The sequence below is a fragment of the Pteropus medius genome, unplaced genomic scaffold (genome assembly GCF_902729225.1).
Source record: "Pteropus medius unplaced genomic scaffold, Ma_sr-lr_union100, whole genome shotgun sequence".
In the NCBI taxonomy this organism is placed as follows: domain Eukaryota; kingdom Metazoa; phylum Chordata; class Mammalia; order Chiroptera; family Pteropodidae; genus Pteropus; species Pteropus medius.
In genome coordinates, this window is record NW_024342473.1 from 14448383 (window position 1) to 14474604 (window position 26222).

The 26222-nt window shown below is 45.9% G+C and overlaps 1 protein-coding gene across 7 annotated transcripts in view; it reads left to right on the plus strand.

The window, feature by feature from the left end:
- The window catches only part of CA12 (carbonic anhydrase 12), a 45700-nt gene extending 24883 nt beyond the window's left edge, over positions 1 to 20817 (plus strand). Inside the window, exons 3-11 of one of the 7 annotated variants that reach the window (XM_039865369.1) lie at positions 3227 to 3406; positions 4271 to 4413; positions 7501 to 7596; positions 8473 to 8536; positions 8767 to 8924; positions 10264 to 10390; positions 18983 to 19009; positions 19883 to 19970; positions 20727 to 20817. In XM_039865369.1, coding sequence (XP_039721303.1) covers positions 3227 to 3406; positions 4271 to 4413; positions 7501 to 7596; positions 8473 to 8536; positions 8767 to 8924; positions 10264 to 10390; positions 18983 to 19009; positions 19883 to 19970; positions 20727 to 20802 — 959 coding nt within the window. In that variant the 3' untranslated portion in view covers positions 20803 to 20817. Of the gene's footprint in view, positions 1 to 3226; positions 3407 to 4270; positions 4414 to 7500; positions 7597 to 8472; positions 8537 to 8766; positions 8925 to 10263; positions 10391 to 12171; positions 12774 to 18982; positions 19010 to 19882; positions 19971 to 20090; positions 20316 to 20726 lie in introns of those variants that run through there. The other 6 variants (XM_039865370.1, XM_039865368.1, XM_039865372.1 and 3 more) reach the window with 6 other exon arrangements.
- Positions 20818 to 26222: the final 5405 nt, after the last annotated feature.

Sequence of the window (26222 nt, forward strand, 5' to 3'; positions counted from 1 at the left end):
CTTGAGAAAGTGATACCATTTTCTTTTTTCTTTGTTGAGGGGGAAAAATTATATCAGGGAATGGAAGACTAGGAAAATTATAGGTGCGTGCTTCCCTGGAGAGGAACAAGCAAAAATTAGCATGAGAATCCAGGTTAGTAACCATGTTAGGGCCTGTTCTGTGTCGGACATTGTGGGCGAGGCAGGGATGAATGAGACATGGTCCTTGCCTTCAAAAAGAGCATAAGAAAAGGAGGAGACAGGTGCCCAAACTCTCTTGGGTAAACACGGAAACAGAAAGTGATGTAAGCTGTGGCCCAGGCAAGGTAACTCTGTTACTAAGCCAAAGTCTATCTTTGGGCAAATCAGCTAATCTCAATTTTTCAACTTGCTGAACCTACAGAGTTGTAGAGTTGTAAGGATCAAGACTACCAAAATAATAATAATATTAAAATAATAATAATAATAATAATAATAATAATAATAATAATAATAAAAGAAGCATCAGCAGCTGCAGGAGGAGGAGTAGAAAGGCTTTTCAGATCCTCTGCCCTACTGTCCTATGACCTGCGCTCAAAGACCAGCACCCCTTGTGGATGGCAGCCAAGACTCATGGCAGGTTTCTGATGCACACACTGCCCACTCTCCAGCCAGCCCCAGGAGCAGCGGTGCCCTGTGCCCTCATTCCCACAGCTAGTTCCCACTGGCCACCTTATCACATGTCCAGGAGCTGCCTTGGCACGAGCAACTCTCCCTAGCTCATTCAAACTCGCCTGATTCAGAGGTGAAGGTGCTTAGTCCTAGTAATCTTAATAAATCTTGGAACTTGAGAGCCAGAGAGATGTTCTGGAACATAGCGTCCAATCCTCCCATTTGTACAAAGGGCAAAGGGAATGTGACCTGATCGCGATTGCTCACTGAGGTGGTGGGACAGCTGGCGCTGGGATCTTGTTTTCTTGACCCTCCTGGTCCGATATAGCTGCTTCTCTTTCCCAGGACGGTTTTGCCATCACTGACTCTGTTGTCTTTTATAACCTTGGTCTTTCCTGTCCCCAAATACCTAATTCAGCCTAACATCCAAGAAAGAGTATTTAGGGCAAAATAAAAGAGAAAAATTCCTCCTACTAACCTTTTCCTAAGCTCTCTGTCCTTTGGGGTCTTTCATTCTTTGGGAAAATGTTTCCTAAATGTCTGTTAGGCGTGTGACCCTCATCGCAACATGGCTTCACAAAGAAAATGAGATGTCCCAGTCCCCAAGGAGCTCTTGGTGTGGTTATCACTAAAATGTTCTCTTTATGAAACCTTTTAGAACCTCTACTCCGAGAAAACAAAGTTCTTCTAACCCAATTCCCTTCAGTCATATGTGCAAGAAGAAATCTCATCGCTACGCCTCTTTACTTTCTGATTATTTCCATGCCTGTCTGGCGCTTCTGCCACCTTGACCATGGGCCCAGTGGTACTGTGAGCCAAGAAAGGCTGGCAGCCTTACTCTGGAAGTCTTGCTGCCCAATAGATGTGCCTTTTTCTGATCTTTAGGGTTTGCCTAATATCTCAGGATTGCTTCATCTCTGCTCCCTGCTGTCCCTACAGAACTTGGTTTTGCTCTCAGCTGAATAACGGTCTTCCTTCAGTTTGCCCCTGGTGTGACCGCTTCGGTGTTCTCCAGCCTTCTTCTCCCCCAGTTGCCATCTTGGTGTAGTTGAGTTGCCTTGAATCCAGGGCTTTGAGGCCTTAGAAATAAAAACGATATCGTCCAGTGGAAACTCTGATGTGTGCAACTGAGAAAACTGGTGTCCAATGAAAAGCTGGACTGAAGATTCTGAAATCCCTTCACACTCTACCTTTTCTGAAAAGGTCTGTCCAAATGTTGACAGCATGAACAACTAGTGGAGTTCTACTGTGTGTGTTCAACTCTTCACAACATTTTAAATAAACGTGGGCACCAAGTTTCACTTCTAACTCTCCCTACTCACAGATGAGGTCCTCTAGTTTAAAGAATAAGGTGTAGGGAATCAGGATTCTGTGGGCCGATATACACACTTACATCCTGGTGAAATGGTGCTATTGTCTGTGGAAGGATCCCCAGGAGAAGTAGTGTTCCTTTTGCCTCTGCTCTAGTGAACACCCTTCCTTGTGCTAAGATACTGAGGAATGGACCCCAGATGGCAATGCTTGGGTCCCAATTCCGAGAGAACTCACAGGGCATCATGGTTCTACTCAAACGAGCCATGACATGCCAATTATTTGCTTTTCTGGAGAAATCTCAGCCTGAAAATCTGTTTAATTACCATGGGAGCTAATCTTTTAAATATAGCTTTACATTCTTTAAAGACTTTTCCCTGTTGGAGTAAGAAAGTTTATCTGAACATGGGATTGAATTGTTTATTTTCATTTCCAGAGGAAAGACTATTACCTTATAGTTAGCAAGAAGCCTGAGCCCTGGAGGATTTATTTTTAAAGTTTGTTCCTCCTTACTGATAGTTTGTCAATTATATTGTAATAATTAGTTTGTAGTATTATCATACTTTTTTTTTTTTTGTAGTATTGTCATACTAAGTGAAAACCTTGCACTTAGCTCTGTGACTCTAGGTCTATAATTACTTGATATTTCTCAACCATCCCTATTAGGTTGGATTCTATACTTACCCCAGACACAGATATCAAGAATCAGTGTCCTCCAGGATTTCCTCTCAGGAAGATCATATCTGTAAATCCATTAGCCTCAAACACCTACCTGGAGCTATAGTCAGACACCAAATTTTCCAACCTGAAGCATCCCAGCAGATTCATTAAATTCTTCCCCACTAGAATACAAGTATGGGCCAGCAGGGGCCTTAGTGTTGTGTTCAATTTAGTGGCCCCAAGACCCGGAGCAACCTTTGCCCATGACAGGTGTTCGATAAACAGATGCCAAATTGCCAAACGTTGACAGGTCTTCCACGTGGGGAGGTTATGTATTGTGTCAAAATATGAATGATGTACAAAATGAAGCAGAGCTCGTCAGGCCCTAGTCCCTTGTATGGGGCTGCTCTAATCCTTTCTCCACCTCACTTCAAGAACAAGTGGTCTTGAGGGACTTGCTGGGCCTAACTCCCTAGGCTAAAATCTCTGGACCTTGAAGAATACACCTATGCAGATTAAGAAAAGAAGAGAAAAGGAGTAATTGTATTGAACACAGAACTGGAAGGTAAGGAAACAATATCTGTGGAAAATTGATTAAATTTTGGGCTTGAATCTCTCCTTCTAGGTCCTGATGGGGAGACGAGCTGGTCCAAAAACTACCCATCATGTGGAGGTCTGCTGCAGTCCCCAATAGACCTGCACAGTGATATCCTCCAGTATGATGCCAGCCTTGTGCCTCTTGACTTCCAAGGCTACAATGTGTCTGCCAATGAGCAATTTATCCTGACCAATAATGGCCATTCAGGTGAGGAAGAGACCTCAGAGACCTGCAGGGGATGTCTGAGCTTCCCCTCAGCTCCTTGCCTGTCAGGGAGGGGGCTCCGTTGAGGTACCAGGGGGAAGGGCAGAGGGGAGCTCTCAAGGGAAGCCCAGACCACTCTCTCCAGGGGATGCTAGAGGCCCTGGGCTCCCTCTGTTCTGCCAGGGCAGCGCCTCTCAGAAGAAGCACATGTCTTGGGATAGGAGAGGAGGACAAGCATGAGCCCCTTGGCACATTGGCTGTGGTAGGAAAATGAATTCTTGGGCATCATGAACTCAAGGAGCCACACAGTTCGTGGCGGGTGCACACCCAGGCTTTGGAATCAGACAAACCTGAATTTGAATCTTGGCTTGACCACTTGGCCAGAGTCATGAGTCTCTGGGTAAGAATTTCAACCTCCTCAAACTTTCATCTGGAAAATGGGCATATTGGTGGGTACTATCGAGACTAGAGATTATGTATGTTGGGATCTGGCATAGAGTAAATACTTCATAAATAGCAATTATTATTATTGTTGCTGCTATAGGATTCTACATCTTGGCAGGTACTTCGTTAAAGGTTCCATCTTCATAGCCAGGAGTGTGATATGTGGATATATAAATAAACAACCATCCCTGGGTCTAGTATTAGTGTTCCTGCCATCATTTTCCAGAGGGAACCAAGAAGGTCCCAGTGCCACTGGAATTGCTTTAGTGAAACAGGGATGTTCCCAGGGAAAGAGGCCGGATTTCTGGCCTGCAGACTGTGTTCTCTCTGGTCCCTACCTTGCTGCATCCACCTGCACCCTGTCTGGGCCCTGGGCAAGTGTTGTCTACCTGACTCTGAAGATTGCCTCTCCACTCCCTGCAGTGAAGCTGAAGCTGCCCCCAGCCATGCATATCCAGGGCCTCCCTTCCCGCTACAGTGCCACACAGCTGCACCTGCACTGGGGGAACCAGAACAACCCCCACGGCTCTGAGCACACGGTTGGCGGGAAGCACTTTGCTGCCGAGGTGAGTGGGGTTGTCAGGCTGGCAGCAGCTGCCTGGCAGTGGGCGGGCTGGTATCCTCCCACTTGGCTGGTGTGCAGATAAGATCAGAGCATTGGAGAGGTGAGGTGGGCGCGCTGCCTTCATGCTTTCCACACTCACGTCCGGGCCTGTCAGTAACACAGGAAGGTATAGCCACCGTGGCCATCCTGCGGCTCCTGTGGTGGCCTGATCCCCTTCCTCTCCTGAACAGGCTGACTTTGTCTCTATGTTTTTTACTGAGTGATGCTGCTCAGAAGGCAGTGCTCCCAGCGGGCACAGTGGGATATACATATTCCTTTTCTAGATATCCCCCTTCTGCCTGCACAGATTAAGATCCCACCAGCTTGTCTAGCTGATGCATCCCACTGTTGAATCATAGTGGGCTAATTGTTCCCCCAAATTCAGCCTTTCTTCACATGCCACGCTGTTTACATAGGTCTTTTTCATCCTATCTTTCTTTTCCCTGGACGTAGATTGTCCTTGGAACTTGGGGACTCAGGTCCAGGGCTACTCTTCTACTTGGTCACAAATCAAAGAATGACTGGCATTATAACGTACAGGGCATCATGGCAACCAGAGACTGACCAAGGGTAGCTTAGGATTTCAGCACAGCATTGTGTTACATTGCCCTGAGGTGCTAACCCAAAATGCTAAAGGAAAACAGGATGAGATGCAAAGCATTGTTCCTGCACTACAAGTAGGGGAAGAGAATTGAGTTGCTCCATTTCAGAGCTCCCATGGGCTTGACCTTGGGGGTGTGGTTCTAAATGTTTACAGGGCATTACAGGAAGATAAATGCTACTGATCAACCAGTGGAGCCCATACTAAATAATGACATGACCTCTCTCTTCTGTTCTTAATTGCTGAACAGCTTAATGTCTCAGGCTAATTATAGGTTGAGTTACAAGGGTGGAGGAACTATAATTTTGGCCCAATGTGATGGCAGTACTGCAGGTGCACATATTTCAGACCAGGCCCCTCTCTAAACCTCCAGGACTGTGATTTCTTCCAGCCTAATTGCAATGTGGAGGCTTTTACTTTCCCATGGGGAATAAAGAAGGAGTTATGGTCTAGGCTGGGAGGGTTTGGACATTTAAAAATATTTCTAGTTTTTGTATTTTCTGATATTAAGCCACATCATCAGACCAAGAACCTGGTGAAAATGGACCATAAATGTCAATAATAGAGGAAATATGTCAAATTAACCCTAAAGTGGTAGATTCTCTATGGAGAGTCTTTGAGAATGTAGAGGTCTTTCTGAATTGAGTCTACATAAGAAGACTCAGGAAACTCTCTTAATCCTCTCATAGGGAATACCCTTGTTTCTATTAGTCTTTACCTCCTCTAGATTTAATCTGAACACAGTGAGAAAAGTGCTAAGACAGACCATAAACTCAAAGGTCAGTTATAAAAAGAAATAAGGATCTAGCACCTCTGGGGTTTTAGCCATATAGAATTTTGCTCCATTTGTGAAAGCAACGCCAGGCCAAGATGGTGTGGGGCAATGCGGGAGTCTACGTTCTCTGGGGGAAAGATGGTGAAGTAGGAGCCCCTGAGACATCCTTAATAGAGGACCACCTAAAGGAAGCAATAATTTTACATAATATTTTAAAATTAGAAAGGACCACTTGAAAAGTGGGGACATTCACCTGTGCTCAATAAAATATTCTTTTTGTTTATGTTTAAATATTCCTGAATTCTATTTATAAATACATAAGACGGAAAAAAGAGTTGAGTAAAAAAGAAAAGAGGGATAAAATCTCAATGTGTCATAGTCCCAAGAGGCAAAGAATCAACAAAAATGCATGTGTCCTATCTGTAGAACTATCTACTCGTACAGTTTTTTGGAGAACAAGGGACACCGCCTTTAGGATTAAAAATCAGGTTAAATATTGTCAGAATTTGTATGTATATATTTTAGGCAAGGCAACCCTTGATTGACCTCACAGATTGCAAGAACCTTGTCAGCTTACAATCCCTTATTTTTTTATTTTATTTTTTATGCCTACAGCACCTGATCTTTGTAGGTGGTCTCCCATCCAAGTACTAACCAGGCTCGACTCTGCTTAGCTTCAGAATTTGTCATAATAATGTCTTAATGCTTACCTAAACTTTTTAAACCTAAAATTTCTTGAAAATTCTTTTCTTCACTTTAATAATGACAACAAAATTCTGCTTTGAAAAGACGAGTTTAGAATTTTATTTTGTAAAGGTAAAAGTCTACATTCATGAAGTAACATTCTTGTTCCATGGCCTTTTAAAATATGATTGATAAAACTTTATAAAAGCCAAGCTGTGATTTTCTCCATCTGAGATAAATATGTGTCCTACTCTGGATACAAATACGATTAAGTTACAGATGGAGGTTTACCACCCCAGCCCCCACTTCTTTCAGATCAAGTGGAGAGTGGCCAGGCTGAAGTTGGGTGAGCCACATTAGACAATTTTACCCAAGGCTCCAAAACAGGTAAGAAAAATCAGAAGGGTTCAGAAGTGCTCCAAAATACCCAGGCTTTTTCATGGCTGGTATAAAAACCCATTCATTCATTTCCTCCTTCACTCATTCAACATCTGTTGTGCACCTGTTACTTTCCAAGCACCATATCAGACAATGGGACACAATGAGTGAATAAAATAGACAGTCTGCCCTGGCGGAGTTTGCAGTCTGGAGCAGGGGTCCCCAACCCCCAGGCTGCTGACAGGTACAGGTTTGTGGCCTGTTAGGAACCAGGACACACAGCCAGAGGTAAGCAGCAGGTGAGGGAGCACAGCTTCATTTGTATTTGCAGCCACTCCCCAGCACTAGCATCACCGCCTCAGCTCTACCTCAGATCATCAGGAAATAGATTCTCATAGGAGCAGCAGTCCCTGGTGCCAAAAAGGTTGGGGACCGCTGGTCTAGAGGACTGAGGGGAAAGAAAAACTGGGGAGGCCATGAGTGGAAGGTCTGAGGGGCCCAACCTACCTGGGAGGGGGTCTGTCATCCCCATTGGATTCCAGTCTCCTGCAAAAGTGAAAGGTTCCCATGAGTCGCCCATTCCCTCATGAGAGGTTTCTTGCCCATTGCAGCTGCATATTGTCCATTATAACTCGGACCTGTACCCTGATGCCAGCGCTGCCAGTAACGAGTCAGAAGGCCTCGCCGTCCTAGCCGTTCTCATAGAGGTAAGACATATTTAAAGGGATTTTACATTAAATTTGAAGGTGGGACTATATCAGACTCAGCATTTGGTTCCATGCACGCCTGTTGGCTGTGTGGGGCTCACTCCCATTCTATGTCTTGCCTCTAGAGCAGAGGCTGTTCCCCGATAGGGGGCCTGGAGGCAGCACTTTCTGTGGCTGGGCAGCAGAAATGGGTGTGTCCTTTGTGACAATGGAAAAATGAACCCTAGTCCCTAGTTCTATTGCATAAGGCATGGAATTGCCCATTTGGATGCAATGTGTGTGTGTGTGTGTGTGTGTGTGTGTGTGTGTAGGGGTGGGTGGTCATTCAGCGCTGCCCCATTAGATGCCTGAACCCTTGATACAACTCCTGGTATCCAAGTTCCATCCTTTATATGGACCCTGGAATGAGTTCTTTCCTTAATTCCAGAAAATGGGAATGTCTCCTGATTCACTTGTATTATTTTTCCCTAGAAAATAATACCATGTACTTTGTTTCTCAACATGCTTACTTGCCTGAACTGGCTTGCATGAACTCAAGCTCCTTTAAGTTCTGGTTAGAGAATATGCTAGTTGTGGCCTTCAGGCTTATAGCCAGATAATCGGGATAACAAGCTATCTCCCTTGCCCTGAGATAATAAAGTCCCAGTGCCTGGAGCTGGAAAAAGGATGTACTGAGACACAAGAGGGCAAAACCATTACACTAATCCCCTACTGGCCTAGTGACCCACCATAATTGTCCTAGTAAAGAGCTGCTTCAGGGAGGGCCTGGCAGCAGTGACCACAAACCCCCAGCCCAGCCCTCCCATTAGCAGTTGTCAACCCAGGTTCAGCCTATAGAATTCTGTCCCGGTTCAACATGCCCTGTCTCTGTTCCAGATGGGCTCCTTCAATCCATCCTATGACAAGATCTTCAGTCACCTTCAAGAAGTAAAGTACGAAGGTGAGGGGGTCCTGAGATGCTAATTTACCCTCTGTTGGAAAAAGATGTAGTCATCCCTGTGTGACCTAAATTAAAACAAATGTAGGGGGTGAGTGCTGTCTGTGAGCAGGCCCTTGGGTCACATGGCCCAAAAAGGGACTAGTTTACATTTCTAGGCTCAGTCATACACTCTGCTGCACCTCTGCCATGGGGAGCGAGGCTGACATCGTCTTCCCAACATGTCTCTCCAGGCCAAGAAGTGCTCATTCCAGGTTTCAGCATTGAAGAGCTGCTTCCTGAGAGGCCTGCTGAGTACTATCGCTACAAAGGGTCCCTGACCACACCTCCTTGCCACCCCACGGTGCTCTGGACAGTTTTCAGAAACCCTGTGCAAATTTCCCAGGAGCAGGTAACTGTCACACCCCTCCAAGTCAAGGACCACGTGGTACTACCCATATCATAATCAGTGACTCGGTTTCCTCACTTAAGAGTTTCACTGGCAACTATGCAGAACCTTTCCAAATATCACAGGTGCCTGGAATGCTGCAGAAATTTCAGCCTGAGTTATCAAGTCAAGCTAGGAAAATAAATGTCTCCACAGTTCTTTAAGCCCCAATGTTCCTCTGATCTAGAATTTAAAAAAGAGTTGTTAAGCTGCATTTCCTAATATATCCCTTAGTGGATGGTGTTCACCTCCCAGACAGGAGAGAGCATGGTTCCTTTACAGGGGCAGAATAAAGACAGGATTAGGTTAAATCATTTAACAATCTGGGAAGCTGGGATTATGGCAATGAGTGAGGGTCTCTGCCCTCAAGAAGCTCACAGTCTAGTGCAAAACTGGGGAACAGACTCCTTAGCAATCGTCTCTAACCCTCTCATCTTATAGGTGATGGAAGTGAAGGTTAGAGAATTGAGGAGACTTTCAGGATCACCACTGGTTAGTGACAGAGCTAAGACCCAAAGTCAGATCTTCTGAGCTCCTGGTCATTGCCTGTCCCTTTATTCCACAGCTTCGATTCATCGAGAGGAAAAAAGGGCTGCCAGGAGCCAAGGCCAGGGCAGTGCTATCCACTGGCTCACGGCCCACCTCACCCTTGACCCTCTTTCATGAGTCCAGAACAGCCCTCATTGTTGCTCCTTCTTTTTTACTATGAGCTACTGATCTGAGTAACCTAGATACAGGACAGCAAGTAGGCGGATAGGAATAAAGATGAGATGAATCAAGAGGTGCAACGTGCTAGGAAGCAGTAACATCCTAACCCAGAAACTGCCTTGGAAGCAGATTATGTAATCCATGCAGGTATAGGAAAATTCCATGGAACTAGCAGTCAGATGACCTGTGAAACTCTTGCCTCCCTCTTTTTGTTCCTTTTTATGGGAACATCAGAATAAGCCCCGATGCCCCACCGATTTATAGTCAGATGCCAAATCAGGCTCAGAAGAGGAGTGCAGTCTCTGCGAGAGGCTGAGGAACCCCTGCAGCGCCCCAGGTTTCCCTCCTGCAGGGCAGATTTCAGCACTGACCTAGCCCCAAACCTGGGGATGTGGGGAGGCAGAGCAGCTCACCCAGTGCCCAGTCACCCAGATGCCTGCAGGGGAGGGGAGCAGTTCTCTGGCTTTCCCACTGCTTTCTACTGTGTCTCCCACCAAGGCCTTGGAGCTGAGGCTGGCAGTCTCTTCCCCACTGAGGTCAGGCAAGGGAGCTGTCACTCTGCCTGCAGGGTATATTTCTGCTCTTTTCACCACAGCTTCTGGCTTTGGAGACAGATCTGTACTGCACACGTGAGAATGACTCATCCCCCAGAGAGATGATCAACAACTTCCGGCATGTCCAGAAGTTTGATGAGAGGTTGGTGTACATCTCCTTCCGACAAGGTAAAGAACTGCAGTGTGTGAGGGTCAATGTGGTACCAAGACATCTGTTTAGTGTGAAGTTGGGTGCCCTCTCTCAGGCTTTGTCCCTAGTGCCCTTAGGTGGATTAAGAGTACCCAGGCTGCCAAGGGAACCAGTGTATGTAAGAAGCTACTGTGTGTGGATTTACTGAGGTCTCCCTTCACTGCTCTTGACTTTCCTGAGCCTTTGCAGTGAAGCACAAGCCAGAGCCTCCAGGTACACGGACCAGAGCTCTCATTAAATCTGGGAGTCTCCCACAGATGGGGAAGAGAGGGTGTTCTGGGGGACCTCTCTGCTCTGGAGAATGACTCCTTCTCCTAAGACACATAATAGGTCCTCTTCCAAGAGATTACACTTCTAGCATCTTATCCTGGGCTTTCTCGGCATCAAGGCCCATCTTCAGCCCTGCCAGGTGATTCATGGCACCAGCAGCGCCACCAGGATGCTCCTTTGTAAGGAGCCATGTCTGTGGTCACAAGTGGCTCATGGTCTAATGTAGCAGGGCCCATCAAGGAAGGAAGCATCTGCATTCATTGCCTTTTTGTCTCAGCTCCTTGAAGCTTGCTTAGGAACAGGCACACAGGATCTATACTGAGTGAAACTTAATAGTTTGGTTTATTCTTAATGCTATAAAATCTCAACTATTCCTTTTAAATTCATAACCATAACTCTCCAGAAGGACATTTAACATCTTTATTTGCTCAGTACCTATGTCAATACTGTTGGAAGCTAGGTGTCCAGGTAAAGGGGTAGGGAGCACTCAGGACCCCCACCCTTCTTTAAACCTCCAAGTTTACTTTCTCACTATAGATACTTGAGCTGCTCCCAACTTGGGAGTTTTGAGCGGTCAGAAGCAGGGTAGGTCCACTTTACCCACTTACACGCCACATGACTGAACTGGGCCAGTTGTTCATATTTAAAAATGGCCCCATCAACCCACTTGTCAGAGAATCAGCTCTCCTCGTCTCATCCGGTGTACTTTTTTTTTTTTCTTTTCTTATGGTGTGAGATTATAAGTTATCACCTACTAAGCTTCTGTGAACATATGAGGATTGTATTTCAAAGCTCTTGCCAGAAAGCTTTAGAAACATGCCCTTCAGAATTGACCTATACATATGGTCGGAATTCTGTCCTTCTTTGTCAGTTATTTAATCAAGAACTGCCCAAGAATTTATCCTTTTTGCCTTCTCCAGATACAACTAGTCAAGGTGATTTCTCTCTTTTTCTCAAGTTTCTGGTCTGAAAAGTGAATCTATGAACAATGGACCTTCCTAAAAATTGAGAATGTGTATAATGATGACTATGAAAACTTCTTTCCTAGGGAACGCTGCATATAGAGAGCAGTACCCCTTTGTGATCTACTCTAAATATAACTTCCTCTTTTCCTATTCCTCTAAATGGAGTATGTAGTAGTCAAAGTTAAATGGAAATACTTCAACTCTTAAATAAAATAAAAAACATAAAAACTGCCTGGACGTAGAATCTTGCCCACGTGAATCAGGTAGAATTCTGCTTGTAGTCTACGTAAGTCGCAGGGGACAGCATGACAAAGATTCCCCCATAGTTAGGAGATCTAGGTTCAAGGCCACACCTTGTCTCTTCTTGGATGTATTATGTGGGCAAACTATGTCCCTTCTTAGGCCTTGGTTTCCTCAGCCATAGAATGACAGGTTAGACAAGATGAGCTAACGTCCTTTCAGTGCTAACATGTTATGCATTTAAGTGGACACTAACAACTGCCCATCCTGACTTTACATTGCAGGGACAGTGTTTGAGGGCAGTTACAGAGGATCGGAAGAAACCGTGCAGGAACTTGAATATGACATCCCAAAGTAAACCCCACTTGTAACGATGGACTGTGGCATTGGGAATAATTAGCCATCTTCTTAGACCAGCTTAGGTCTAAGTTGGCGCAATAATGTGGGCAGTGCAGTCAGGGGTACAGCAGAGTGCTTCAGTAGACACTCCCGGTCTGGCTAAGGGAGCTTGAGGGGACTCTAGGCAGAAGCCCACAGACCACCTCCTGGCTTAGGGACATCAAGATCAAAGCCCAAATGCACCTTTGCCGCTGCCTCTCCTGCACAGCTCAGCCAGAACCGATGCTCTCAAGAGCCCAGGGTGGGCTCAGCTCTCTCCTTAGAGTGAGAGTCCATGGCAGTCCAAGGCAAACCTGTTCATTTGGAGGCTGATTATAGAAACTTGGCCAGAACTCTCTCCTCTGTCTCACTTCCAAAAGATGGAGGCAGCAAACAGGGCTGTTACCTAGGAGCAATGAGGAGGCAGCCAGCAAGGAGTAAAGCCTCAAACCTCGCCACCCTCAGGGGTGCCTGCACTTACGAGGGCCCTCTCATACCAACTTAAAGCAGGCCTGGGACATGCCTGGGACATGTGTATAGGGTGAGCCTGTCTGTCAGCGTGAACCCTGAGCAATTTGGGCTCAATTATTTCTACAGTATGCCACTGAGGCATGTTCGTAACTGGGTCTGGTTTACTCAGGGTATTCTTCGGACGTTACCAGGAACTATGGTGCTGGAAAATTTTGCCTGGTGAAAAGTAATGTTAAGGAAATCCTCTGGGAGAGAAAGTGCATGGACTTTGAGAGGAGGATCTGAGGTTTAGTCATATTGGAACTATTGGGACTGATTCATTTAACTTGACCCTGCTTTTCCCTCAACTGTGCTTAGAAAAGGAGTACAGGACCCGGTTTCTGTCCTTAAGAGGTATATAGTCTGACTACGATTGAGCCCTCAGGCAAGGTTTCTCACCCCTCGTATTGACATTTGGGGGTTGGATAATTCTTGTTGTGGGGGGCTGTCCTGTGCATTGTAGTGTTAGCAGCATCCTTGGCCTCTACTCACTAGATGCCAGTAGCATCCCCCCACTTGTGACCACCAAAGATGTTTCTATACATGGCCAAATTGTCCCTGATTGAGAACCACTGCCCCGGGGTTCGTACAATGACTTTCCTAGGCCCAGACTGACTTTTCCACTCATATCACAGGATTCTAGGGTTTTATATCACATGCCCTGGTCTTCGTTCTATTACAGCATATGACATTTTCAGTCTGGTAATGGTTACTCCTGAAACAATAATGTTGGGATTACTAAGGTAGAACAACCAAATCCAAGAGACACTCTAGTCCCCATCTTCCTTTAGAACTTGAATGTGTATTCTTTTTATATGTCCAAGGCTACAAGAAGTGGATGAGAGAGAACTATTCACCCCCAAGATTACAAATCCCTTACCAGGGGTCCAGATGCCTCTGAGGTAGCAATTTTCTTCAGAATCCCCTTATCATTCTTCTTCTCTCTCTCTTTTGTATGAGCTTTTATCTCATAAAGGTTATGTTTCTTGTTGCCTTTGGTTAAAATGCACACTCTTTATGGAGAGGTGAAAGTCATGGCTGACACTTTTTTTTAGCTCTTAAAAAGTGTCTCTTCTGAGTGGTACTCATGGAAAACTTGAGCTGAAGAGAGGGAACAAGACTCACTGTCCTCAAGATGGGACCCCAGAGATGAGGAACACATCCTGGGACCATTCTAGGTCTCTTGAGAAGTCAGATGACTGATGTGAGGAAGGGGAAAAATGACAGAGGCAGAGGCAGATTTATAGTCCAGGGGCCTAATTCCTGGTTCCTTCAGGTTGACCTCTTTCTAGCCACCAACGCGGGGTCCAGATGGTGGGTAATAAAGGAAGAACCCATCAAACCTAAATACTAATGTTATCTGGCTCTATTTTCAACACATCAGGGCAAGGGAAACTTAAGGGACGAGAGGAAGCCGAAAAGTTTCTATAATCATGTTTTTAGTGGGTTTGCTCTGAGCAACTGCTTGTCACCGCCATAGAGCCCGCAGCCAGCTGAGGCACACTTAGACAAGAGCGCTGGATGGTAGAGGGGTAGGGCTCTCACTCCCAGAAAATCTGTGGAGTAGCACAATTAGAATCTGCCTGACCTGGAGGGGACTGGGCAGTTTTATAAAACTGTAGAAAAGAGATGGAAAAAAGTCTTGCAAAGCTAAGATGGCTAATTACCTAATTTTTGGAGACTAGAATGTATGCTTTGTGGTTATTGACCTTGTGTTTCTAAAAGTTCCTATTTATAAATAAAATCTATCAGATGGAAAGGTATCAATTCTTCCAAAGAATCCAAATGAAAGACCAGAGGAATTCCTACCGTCCAATTTCCCCCCGGATATAGGGCACCGAATAGTCAGGAGTAATCATCAAACGTGCTAAGCAGAGAAATCCTTCATCGAATGAAACTCAGCACACCACATGTTTCCTGAGCACACCCCAGGAAGGAGAAGCACCGTGGGGACCAGAAGCCCTACCATGGATGCTCTCTTGCTCCTGACACCAAGTCTCTGGCACACAGCAGATCATGTTTAGGAAGGAGCGTGGGAAAGGCGAGTCAGACAGAAAGCTGGGACCATCCTTTGTGAGGCGGCCCCAGCTGATCTTTCCAACATTGTCTCATCTCGGCCCCCATCCGCACCCTGTAGGCCTCCCTGAACACGGCAGGAGCTTTCATGCATGCACGCTATTTTGCCCACATTCCCTTTGTCTGGGATGGCCCTCACCTCTTCCACATTCTTTCAAGACCCAGTTCCAATCACATGCCCCATTGCCCTGAAGGTGACTTACAGTGTGGCCTTAGCAACATATTCATCTCTTTCATGGTTCTTAGTGCACCACAGGGTAAAGGTTTATTACCATATAGAAAAAAAAAAAATGTCTATGTTATCCACACACTACAGGCCCCTTAAGGACAGGGACAATTAGCGTTTTACTCACTTTTTGTGCCTGGTGTTGTGCCTGGTGCTCATTATAAGTCTAAAAGAATGAAACCGACCCACTTCCCTTCCCCTCCCCTCACCAGTGACTTCTTTGCAGAATGACCGGAACATATAGCCTGACCGACTGTCAAACTTTAGTTTTATTAAGTCTTTTTTTGTTTTGTTATCGAATTGCTAGCAGCACTAAAATCAATCCATGTGCTTAAGAAAAATTAAAGATTATAACTTAGCTGCCAAGGTTTGAAGGTCTGGGGGACAGGGGAGTTGCCTAGAGATGCTACCGGTTTTCCATTGCTCTGACCTGATAGAGATAAAAGGCCCAGCCCTGCGGCTCATCATGCTTTCGGTACAGACAGTCTGGCCACGAAAGGGAGCTGAGAGGACTAAGCACCCCATGCTGGCACTGTAACCTGTACCTACTGCCCCAAGATTTAGGCCCCTCAGGGCACTGTGGCTCTCTCTTCTGGGCTGGCATTTCTGCAATATGAGAGGCAAAGCCCTCAGTCCCTATCATGGTTTTAGAAAACCAGTTCCCTCATGTAATGTGGTGGTATCTTTTTGGCAGATTTATTTGTAGAAATTATTTCTTTATTGGGTTATTTCTTTATAGTGTTACTAAAGGAAACTCCCCAGGTAAATAAACCCTCTAAAGATAGTTATGTTCTGTGGTTATTGAGGGCATCTTCCTTGCTTTTTTTACCGAAGCATCATCCAAAGAGAGGACTAGTGCTTCAGTCATTCGAGTCTATGACTTGTATTAAGTATAACAATAAGAGTTTTTACCATTTGAAATTGGATTACCAACTCTCCCTGCCTCTTTTACAAGACCAGAGACTGCTAACAATGTATACCTATATATACATAAATCGCTTTATGTCACCTACCAAAATAGTCCATACTTTATAATATTTTGAAAAAAAAAAAAAAGGATTGTATTCCTTTTTATTTGAAATTCTGTTTGAAGAAACAGAATTGCAAATAGACCTAGAAAATACTAGACTTGTTCCAGGAACTGCAAGCTGTGTCAATGAGGTGCTTGTTCCTCCTGCTGGACTTTGTGTTTGCACTTGAGGCTTCAGAAGACCTCAAAAGCAGTTAACCAGCATCCCTCGGTCCAACAAGATGCCAGTGGAAGACGCAGCTCCTGAGCCAACCAGACCAGGTAGCAATGCCCCTGTGGCAAGTAGGTTGCATATCTTCTCTGGGGGTCTGTACCTTCCTGGGCGAGGCATGCAACAGTCGAGTTCTTCTGTATCTGTGTAGTTTCCTTGTGTGTGTCATATTGCGCCATCCCTGCTTACCCTGACATGTATTGGAGCAGTTTATGGAGAGCGAATGGCTCCCCCACATCTATCTGTATAGAGTGCACCCTTGTACCAGCCAGCTAAGGAGCTCCTTCACTAGGTTCCCATCCAGTGGCTCTCGTGGGCCATCTCTGTCAACCATCCTGTCATCATTTCTCCTGTCTGTCCCATTGTTCTTCAGTGGGAACTGCTTGTCTTGTTGGCCATTCAGAAACAAACCATTTCTTTGTTTAATCTACAGATGAGTTTCTCTGGCTCTGCCCCTCCCTGTACCATCCTTGATGCTTGTTCTTTACAACATCCCAGAGGCTCTGCTGTGATGCAGGCTTTGGCTTCTCTCTTCGGGCTCTAGTTCTCCAGTTGCCTCAACAGCTCTCCTTGTACCCCAAAGTCTCCCTGACTTCCCCTCTCCCTTTAGTTAGCACATGCCCTGAGAGAGGCCCTGCTTCCTCGGTGGTTGGTGCTGTCTCAACTGGCAAGGGGATAGCATCCCCACATCTTCCTGCCCTGGGCTTCTTGCGGGGTAGAAATCTTAGGTGACACTCTCACCACCATTCCTCTTCTGTAGTGGCTTATGCTCTTTGCTTGCTCAGTCAAGCCGCTTTGTTTTTGCTGCATCGAAGTCTTGGACGAAAGCATCTGTCCCAGTCTCTGAGGCGTTCCTTGTCTTCGTGGCTGCTTGGTCTCCTTTCACTGTTTCTAAGGAGAGGCAACCTGGGCCCTGAGGAGGCATGCAAGGAACCTGAAGCAAGGAACCTGGGCTAGAGCGCCGGATTAAATTAGGCTGTTGTTTCTAGGCCCTAATACAGCCAAGGGCATTGCTCAGTGAACCAGGCAAGCCAGACCCTCGCCCTAGATAAGCCACCAAGGTGGACCATGTGTTCTTGAGAACACATGGCCCTAGAGGCCTCACTTCCTCAGACTTTGCTTAGCTCCCTTAGGCCACGGAGCTGCTCAGCTGTCTGGGGCCTTGTGGCTCTCAGAATGTTTGAGGTAACTGTGAAAGCGACTTTAGAAACTGTCCACTTATGGACAGCTTAGCCAAGTGGCTCGGCTTACTAGTAATAGTCTCGTGTGGTGAGAACTTGTTTGGTACCTCAGGTATCTAGAGTTTTAGGAACAAAGAACAAACGTGTATTTCATTGAAAGGCTTGGAAAGGAAACCATGACTAGTTAGGATTTTGGGATGTTGTTGTTTTTAAGATCCTAGAGGCCTTGGTCACCTCTAGGTACCTTAAAATGAAAAACAAACAAACAAAAAACCCAAATACCAAATTATAGTGTGCAGAGGCCAGAGCCATGAGGGAATAGAGCATGTTATACAAACACTTGACGCTCTCCCCAGGGGGAAGCTTACGCCCTGAGCATCTCCCTAAGCCATAGACTAATCTTTGTGTTCAGGTTACAAGAAGAGGCCTGTGGCAGGGAATCAAGCCAGGGGAGCCACTCTCTCTGCCACTCGGGAGGCCATAGGCTATTGATGGTGGCCAATGAGAGCAAAGAGAACAGGCCACCCTATCCTTGTGAACAGCTCTTCTTCATACCTGCTCTGTTTATCCTTCTAACAGACCAAGGCCACCTGCGGAAACAAAAGGAGAGACTCCTAGGGTCCCGCATAGGACAAGAAAGGATGCAGGCTCAATATGAGATTGGAGAAGGACAATAGGGAAAGAACACAGGGCTGATGGCTCCAAGGGAATCAGCCAGACTCTGGCCACACAACAGGAGGAGGGGGTGAACAAAACCTCACGCTGTAGTCTCAGGTCTGGTTCCCTGGGGCGTCAAGCGACCCAAGGGTGAGTCCCTGACTCTCTGTTGGCATCTCATACTTGGTCAGGGCTCACCCACGGTCTCGTCACCACAGTAGGCTCTATGGGTACTGGCTCTCCTGAGTGTTGGGCTGGGTGGCCACCTTCTGTATAACTCTGGCTTCCGATGTGAACTGGACAATCATCCCCCGCAACATACACACATACATGCGCACACACACATGCGCACGCACACGCTAGAAGTTTTTACTAAGATCAGAAAACCACCAGACTAGATGGAGACAGGCAGAAGTCTGGTGATGGGTTCCAACTAAGCTCTGTCAGCCCCAGCCAGCCAGAATATGGCAGGTTCCTCACTGAAGAAGTGGGGTAGGTACCAGAGAAGCAGATAACAGCCTGCCCAAATAGGCTTCCTAACCTTCCACTTCAGCTGCTTTGTATTAAAAGCTGAAGTCTTGCCCTAGCAAAGAAACTGCTGTGACTAAGGAACATCAGAGGGAGGAGGGATCACGGTGTGAACCCTTTAGGTGGGCAATTCCCTCCACCCCATCAGACACCTGAGTCAAGAGTGAACACCCCCAGAAAGTCTGCATAAGCCTAGTATCTCCAACTAAACAAAAGACAGAGCTTTAACATACTGGTCAAATCCATCACGATTTGACTCTGTTATTTTCCGATTTTTCCTCCCTCTTTGAAATGCAAGACCTTACCTACACAGGACTGAGTCTGGGTATGTGGCCAGCCGGCCAGCCATGCATGCTGCAGCTGGGTGATCACTGTGATTTTCAGTGTGATTTGGGCCTGAGGTATTTCCAGCCCATCCTCTATGCTTCTCTGTGCTGTCGCTCTGGCTCCTGGACTCCTCTCACTGTGGGTCTTACCCTCAAGTCACTCTCTGATTCAAAGATGAACTGCCAATCAAATGCTTCCCTAATAAAAGACCTAATCACTCTATATATAGCATGTGTGCATTCAAAGAGCCTATCCAAGACCTTCTGTTGGCCATGGTGGGAAGCCATTGCCTAAAAACATGCCTGAGCCCAATGGGAAGGTTGGGTGACTGGCTAGGTGACCTTGGGAATGGGCCCCTGGTTGTTTGGATTGCTTAAGACTGTGCAATGGAACTTGGGGGGCAACTCTGATAAAGAGGCATCCCAATGGGCCTTAAAACAAGAAAGCAAAGATGGAGTAAATTCTTATTCTGAGCCCGGGGTTTCTCAAAGTGTGATATATGGACCACATACATCGGCATCAGATAGAGGTGTTTGGTAAAAATGCAAATTCCTGGGCCCCTTCCAGATTGAATCAGAGTTTCTAAGGGTTGGGCTCAAAGGAAGTCTACATTTTAGATAAGCTCTTCAGATGATCCTGGTGCCGGTCTGAGAACCTCTACTGGAGAATGACTATAATTTGCAAACGGCCCCCTCTAAGTACTTCGGCCAGTCCTGCTAAGCCAAAGACCAGAACTTAAGAACAGATATGGGGAAATTATGCTTTTCTGTGAATGATTATGCAGCTGTCACTTGACTTCACACCCACGTGCCATGTGGTGAGATGACGGGGAAGGTAGGAATGTAACATGCATCCACTGCCTCTTCACCAGGCATCATCCTTTCAGTGGCCCTAGCCGGCATCCTTGGCATCTGTATTGTCCTGGCAGTATCCATTTGGCTTTTCAGAAGAAAGAAAAGGTAAATTGTTTTTGCTTTGAAATGGGAGTGGGTGGCTACGTGTCCATGAGGATTGATCTGCCTGGGAAGGCAGCCTGCAGAATGGAGAACCCCTGTCACTTGTACCAACACTTACCCTAGGAGTGCTGGTTCCCAAATACCACTGGCTCAGGCCTCCTTTGAACGACGCCGGAGGTGTGTCTACCAGCCTTGCTGCCATTGCTAAAACCTTGGATGAGTCTCTTGATTTGGGGCAGGGGAAAGGTCACATTTACCTAAATACCAGCAGCAAGGATATCTTCCAAGATCTTTATATCTGGTTTTTCTTGTCTGAATCTAAAACAAAAAGTAAAGGAAAACTTGATTTTACTCACATTAGCCTTTTGCTCATGTTTTTATTGTCATGGTTTTTGTTTTGTTTTGTTTTGTTTTGCTTCCTAAAACCTAATTTATTTTTCCTGGTATGAAAAAAAAAAAAAGGGTTGCCAGGTACCCTGTTATGGAATCAAAGGTTGGAAGCAGGGGTGGTAATGAGAACTTCCAAATATAGTTCTAGTATTGTCAGGTGTTAAAAGAGAGCAATTGGAAAATAAACAAGTTCCATTTTGGCTAATACTTCATTTTCAGTCATTCTCTCCTAAGACCAATAGAATTGGAGAAAAGTCCCCAAGAGAGGAATCTGCTCCCTAAAACTTGTCTGATTCCATAGCTGAGTCAGGCTGCTCTCTGCCTCTCTGTCCTCTTGGACTAACAAGACTCGTGTTCTTCTTGTCTCAGTAGCAAAAAAGGTGACAACAATAAAGGAGTCATTTACAAACCGGCCATCAAGAAGGAGACGGAGGCCCACGCCTGAGGCCCCGGCACTCCAGGCATGTCCAAGGAAGGACTTTGCTTGGATTCTACACATTGAGGCTCCCTGGGCACTTGAAATACCTGAGGGTTCTCTGGAGCTCAACCTGAAAACACCCCAGACCCTCTGAGGGCCTCTGGCTGGGCGCCTCACCATCCTGATGCCATGGTCATCCCCAGTGCAATTGTGAATGGGAAGAATGTATACTCTCTGCTCAGGTCTGCTTTTGAGACACAATGTGTTTCCTCAGGGAATGTGTTGTTGTCTTCCTCTGATTTCCTTCTGCTGTGACAAAATCTTTAGTTTGACCTTACGACTGGGAAGGTTGAGGGGTGGTGAAAAGCACAGATATAGGAAGGGTGAAGGTGTTCGAGACAAAAAGAAAACGAAGTTTTCTTTGAAAGATCGTAGAGGCGTCTTCTAAATTCTGTCCTTTAGATCAGAATTGACCTTAGAGAATGAAAAGACACTTAAGATCTGGAAGAGTCTCACTTTGGAATCAGAAGTTGTTTGTCAAACCAGAAGGTGTGAGAAGGACCGAATATGAAGCCCAAGCCCAACCTCCTCTGTCAGTGGGGCAATTATGTTTTAGACTCCACAGATTCTATAATTTAGGCTTGAAAAGGTACTGTTGCTTTCCCACTCCTAGAGCAGATGTGAGTTCTGACATGACCCAAACTGCTTTTGAGTCTACAGAAAATAGGCAGAAGCAAAACGACTGAAGAGCTCTGTCTCCTCTACCCAAATTTCATTCCTGCTACCTTTGTGGCGCCCCTGCTGTCAGCCTGGACTTGGGACCTGTCTCTCCTCTGACTCTGAGGGTGTCGGGTCATAGTTTAGTGAACATTTACTTTCAAGCTATAAAAGCAGGAAATTATCAGTGCAGGGGCTGGCAGTGTGGCCTTTAGGGACCAAAATAATGGAATGTTACAAAGTTTCTTCATGGTCTTACCCCCAAGTCACAAAGACAGTTTCTGAGAAGACTTTACTCCTTCACTCTCCTCCCATCAACGTAAGAGCCCCATGAAGATAGTTCCATGACTGAGGAGGAGCCTCCACCAGCAGCCTCTCAAGGCCGGCACCTCTCAGTTCACGGGAACTTTGATTCGCAGTCTCATTCTGACAGCAAAGAATGTCCTCTCAGAGCAGTTTTCTTCATAGCTTCTTTTTCCTTCTGCTCCTCCCTCTGACTCTGAGAAGTCTTCTCCCTTCTCTACTGTCACAACTCTCTGTAGTGAAGGCAAGCCCTATGTCTCTGTCGCTTGTTTGCTGGGCAGAGTTACCAATGACCCGATGCAACTTGGATATGTGTGTGTGTGTGAGACCTCTTACAGCCCAGCCCTGGAGCCTGGGGTGACATCCTGACCTTGCCATTAGCACATCCGATGCTGACCAAATGACAGCAGGGACAACTCTTATGTCTGAACAATATGAATTAGGTAATGCTTTCTTAGATTCAGCCCAAAGTTGCCAATCAGAAACCAACACAAACCACTCCAGAGCTGTGACAAAAAAAAACCTCCCTACACCTTCCATGGACAACTTTTGTGAGAGAACGGAGGGATCATTATACCTGGCATAATGGCTGTTCGTAAAAAGGGAGATTCACTGGGTGGTGAAAACAGTGGCATTTCCCCCACCCTCTTCCCCATCAGCACAGCCCAGGCTCTCGGCCCTCATGGCTGAGACCAAAGCCAGGGAGGCAGAGAGAAGGCTCCAAGAATCAGCAGTCGACTTCCTTGATAATCCTTATGGGACTCCTGAAGATCCGCCTTTGGAAGTGGGGAAGCTTTCCTCGGGTTCTCACTCATTCCACTGACGCCAGTCGCCACCAAAGGAAACCAGTGCTGTGGTGGGGGAAGCGCCTCTGCCTCACAACCCACCCCTGGAGGGCCTGGGCGCTGTGCTGGGTGCAGGGCAGCAGGGAGAACGGAAGCAAGGTCCAGGCTGGGGCAGGGACACAGGGAAGGCCTCGGCTTGTTTGCCTCTCACTAGTGGAGGGTGTTGAGCCTTTCCATTTCTTTAACATCATCTGATAAAAATAGTAAAAACCTATACCTATTTCTTTAATAGTTATTCTAGGGTTTTGTTGCATTAATGACCAGTCCCATTTCAAGTTCAGACCTTTCGTTCTTCTCTTCTTCACAAGACTCTCTGAAAGCCTTCTGGCTGGTCCTTGGAGAGCACAGGGGTCTGCAGTGCCCTCTGTCCCTGTGCCTCGAATGGACCATAGCCCACTGTGATGACGGTCCATTTAGCACTTCTGTATTTATTGTAAGAATGACTATAATGAAGACATACATAAATATGAGAAATTATAAATAAAAAGTTTTTCACATTGGACTGATTTTTTGAAGGTGAAGTTAAGCACTACTATTGGCAAAGCACTTTGTACTTCCCTGTCTACAGTGCTAGGAAACCAATCAGAATGAATAATAGTATCACCACAGCCAGGTGGTAGAACCTGGCTCCAAAGGAAAACACACAGAAGTACTTAATCATTTTGCTGAGGATGGAGGCCTATGGAGTGTGTGCCCCATGGTCACACAGCTGCTTATTCAGTGGAGCTGGGAAATCCAGAATGATCAGGGAAAGGCTCTGGGAGAAGGGGAGAATCTGACCTGGGCCTTGAAGAATAACTTAAATTTGAACAGATGAATGGAAGAGAGGGAGACATTCTTAACCTAAGTTCCACAAATACAGAAAACTGGCCTTAAGTCTCTTTACTAGTAAGTCGGTAGCCTCTCTGCGTTGCCTGTCACCTAATTTTGGATACTTTTTGCAAAACATGCCATCACCTTCCATGTAATCTTTTGTGTAAATCCAAATTTCACATTCTGGTTTGCTAAAGGAGGCAGTCCTGTAAAGGTTTCAAATAAGCACCATCACTGTTTGTTTGAGTTATATAGAAAAGCTCCCAGTATTCACTTCAGTTGCCCTCGGACCGAGATAGGTGCAACAAGTCATCTCCCTTCTCTCTCCGCAGCCCTTCTCCTCATTCCCTAAAATCAACATGCATCTGGGCTGATGATCAGGAAGCGTGGTGGTGAGATCCAGGGGCTGGCAAGGACTCAAGTCCTCTTTCAGCTTGGCCATTACTTCCTCACTGAAATCCAGCCAAATGGATGATCTAGAGTGCACAGTCCAGGAGAAATACAATAGAATATAATGCAAGACATGTGAAATTTTCAAGTTCTAGTAGCCACACCAAAAAAAAAGTAACAGAGAGCAGTGACATTAATTTTAACATATTTTATGTAACCCAATACATCCAAAATACTATAATTTCAACATGTAATCAATATTTTGATATGAGATATTTTCATTCTCTTTTCCGTAGTCTGAAATCTGGTGTGTATTTTACACTTCCAGCACATCTCAATCCAAATGCTAAATTTTCATTGAAAATATTTGATCTATATTCAGACCCCATAAAATTTACAGTTGGAAAGGCAAATTCACATACTTGCTTCCAAATACACTTAAAAGTTTTCAAAATAACTGAATCAATTATCAGCTTTTACATTTAAATTTATTAAAATAAATCGAGTTTTTCAGTTTCACTAACCACATTTCAAGTGTTCAGCAGCCACGCGGCCAAGGGACAGCACAGATATGAAACACTAATCTTTTCCTTTGACATACCGTTTGGAAGGGTTAAACCTAGAGGACTTTCATACAAAACTAGACTCTGGCAGAAAGCTTTGCAGATGAAGGATGGGGAATGGGAGATCGAGGATGAGGTTATCCAGGGAGGATGATATGGAAGACGGTAGACAGGAAGAGAGACATAAAATCTGGCCAAGGCGAACAGACCAGCAGACCTCAAGCCTGCTCCCTCTCCCTTTTCACACCCCTTTCCCTTGCTCCTGTAGGCACTCCCCAGCCCTCCTTACCCTCACCACACCCCTTGGCCATGCCGCTCTGCCATGCCTGGGGTCCAGCTGCTCAGTGGAGACTCCAGCCTGGGATGTCCCAGTGCCTTTGCAGGAGCTTGGGCTGTGGGCATAACGGTGTCTGGTCAACTGCGGAGGGCCTCGCTGCAGGATCCTGGCTGGACGACAGGTACTAAATGCCCATCCCTGCCCCCAACTCCATCTTCCTGGAGTCCTTACATTCTTTCACCAGACAAGGTGTCCCCACTCTTCCAGGGCTAGCCAGCACCAAGGGGGTGAGAGCCTGAAACCTGAGTCTCTTAAATTGTTAACTGTGCTCCTGTTAGAACAAGTGGCCTTCTTTCCAGATGTGGGGAGAAATCTTGAGACTCATTTACAAGAGGAAATGAGACTTCTGGGGCTGCCTGCTGGAAAGCAGAGGCACCATGTGTGTAGTGGGCACCATTACGGCATCACCATCCATGTCCACACTGGACATGGCCTGTTGGGGACACAGCCTTCTGGCTCAGATTCAACTGTCTCAAGGTGGAAGGTGTGACAATGCCAGAGAAGCTCCCCATGCCCCACCAGTGTCCTTTCACTACAGAAGGACTGGGCAGAGATAGAGGCCAAAGTGCCTTGTGGTATGGAATTATTCACTGTAAAAAAAATAATTACAACCAGGTCAACATATCATTATGAATGCAGATCAGCCAGAGATTCAGTAATGCCTCCCTATACTCTTGACTGTTTCAATGCGCCTTCACTTCATTCTCCAACAACCCAGGGAAACTGGGAACAACACTGCCCTTACCTTCTAAGTGAGAAACTAATCAAGGCCTCTGGGCTAAGCCAAGGTCACACAGATCCTGCAGCGTTAGGATCTTCAACAACAGTGTGGGGTCCACATTGCAGAGCTCCAGTGACATGGGAACACCTTCTTGTAATGGACTTTACCATGCTGATCTCAATCATGCCGCAACCTCAAAAAACCCCACAGGTTAAAGGCACTAAAGGCAGCTGTGCCAATGATTTCTGGAAAGCCAACAACAACCTCCTCCCTCCTATCTGATTGGTAACATTAAACCGTGGCCTCTGTTCAGGAAGAATTTGACCAAGGAATGACAACTGCAAGGCAGCAAAGGAGTCAGCTCAGCTCCTAGGACACCTTCACCTCTTAATTCACCAAGACAAATTCCCAAGGACACATTCATTGAACTTTCTCTTTCCCCAAAGCTGAACTGGAGAGAAGGAACACACACACACACACACACACACACACACACACACACACACACACAGTATAATTCCATTTGTATAAAATTCTAAAAAATGAAAACTAAACTATAGTCACAACACAGAGCAGCGGTTCCCTGGGGGTGGAGGGTAGGGGGTGAAGGGATTAAAAAGGGGTACAAAAAATTGTTGAGGTGATGGATATGTTCATTATCTTGGCTGTGGTGATGATTTCTTCACGTATGTCAAAACTGTTCAAATTTTACTTTAGGCATGTGCCATTTATCTTAGGTCAATGATATCTCAATAAAG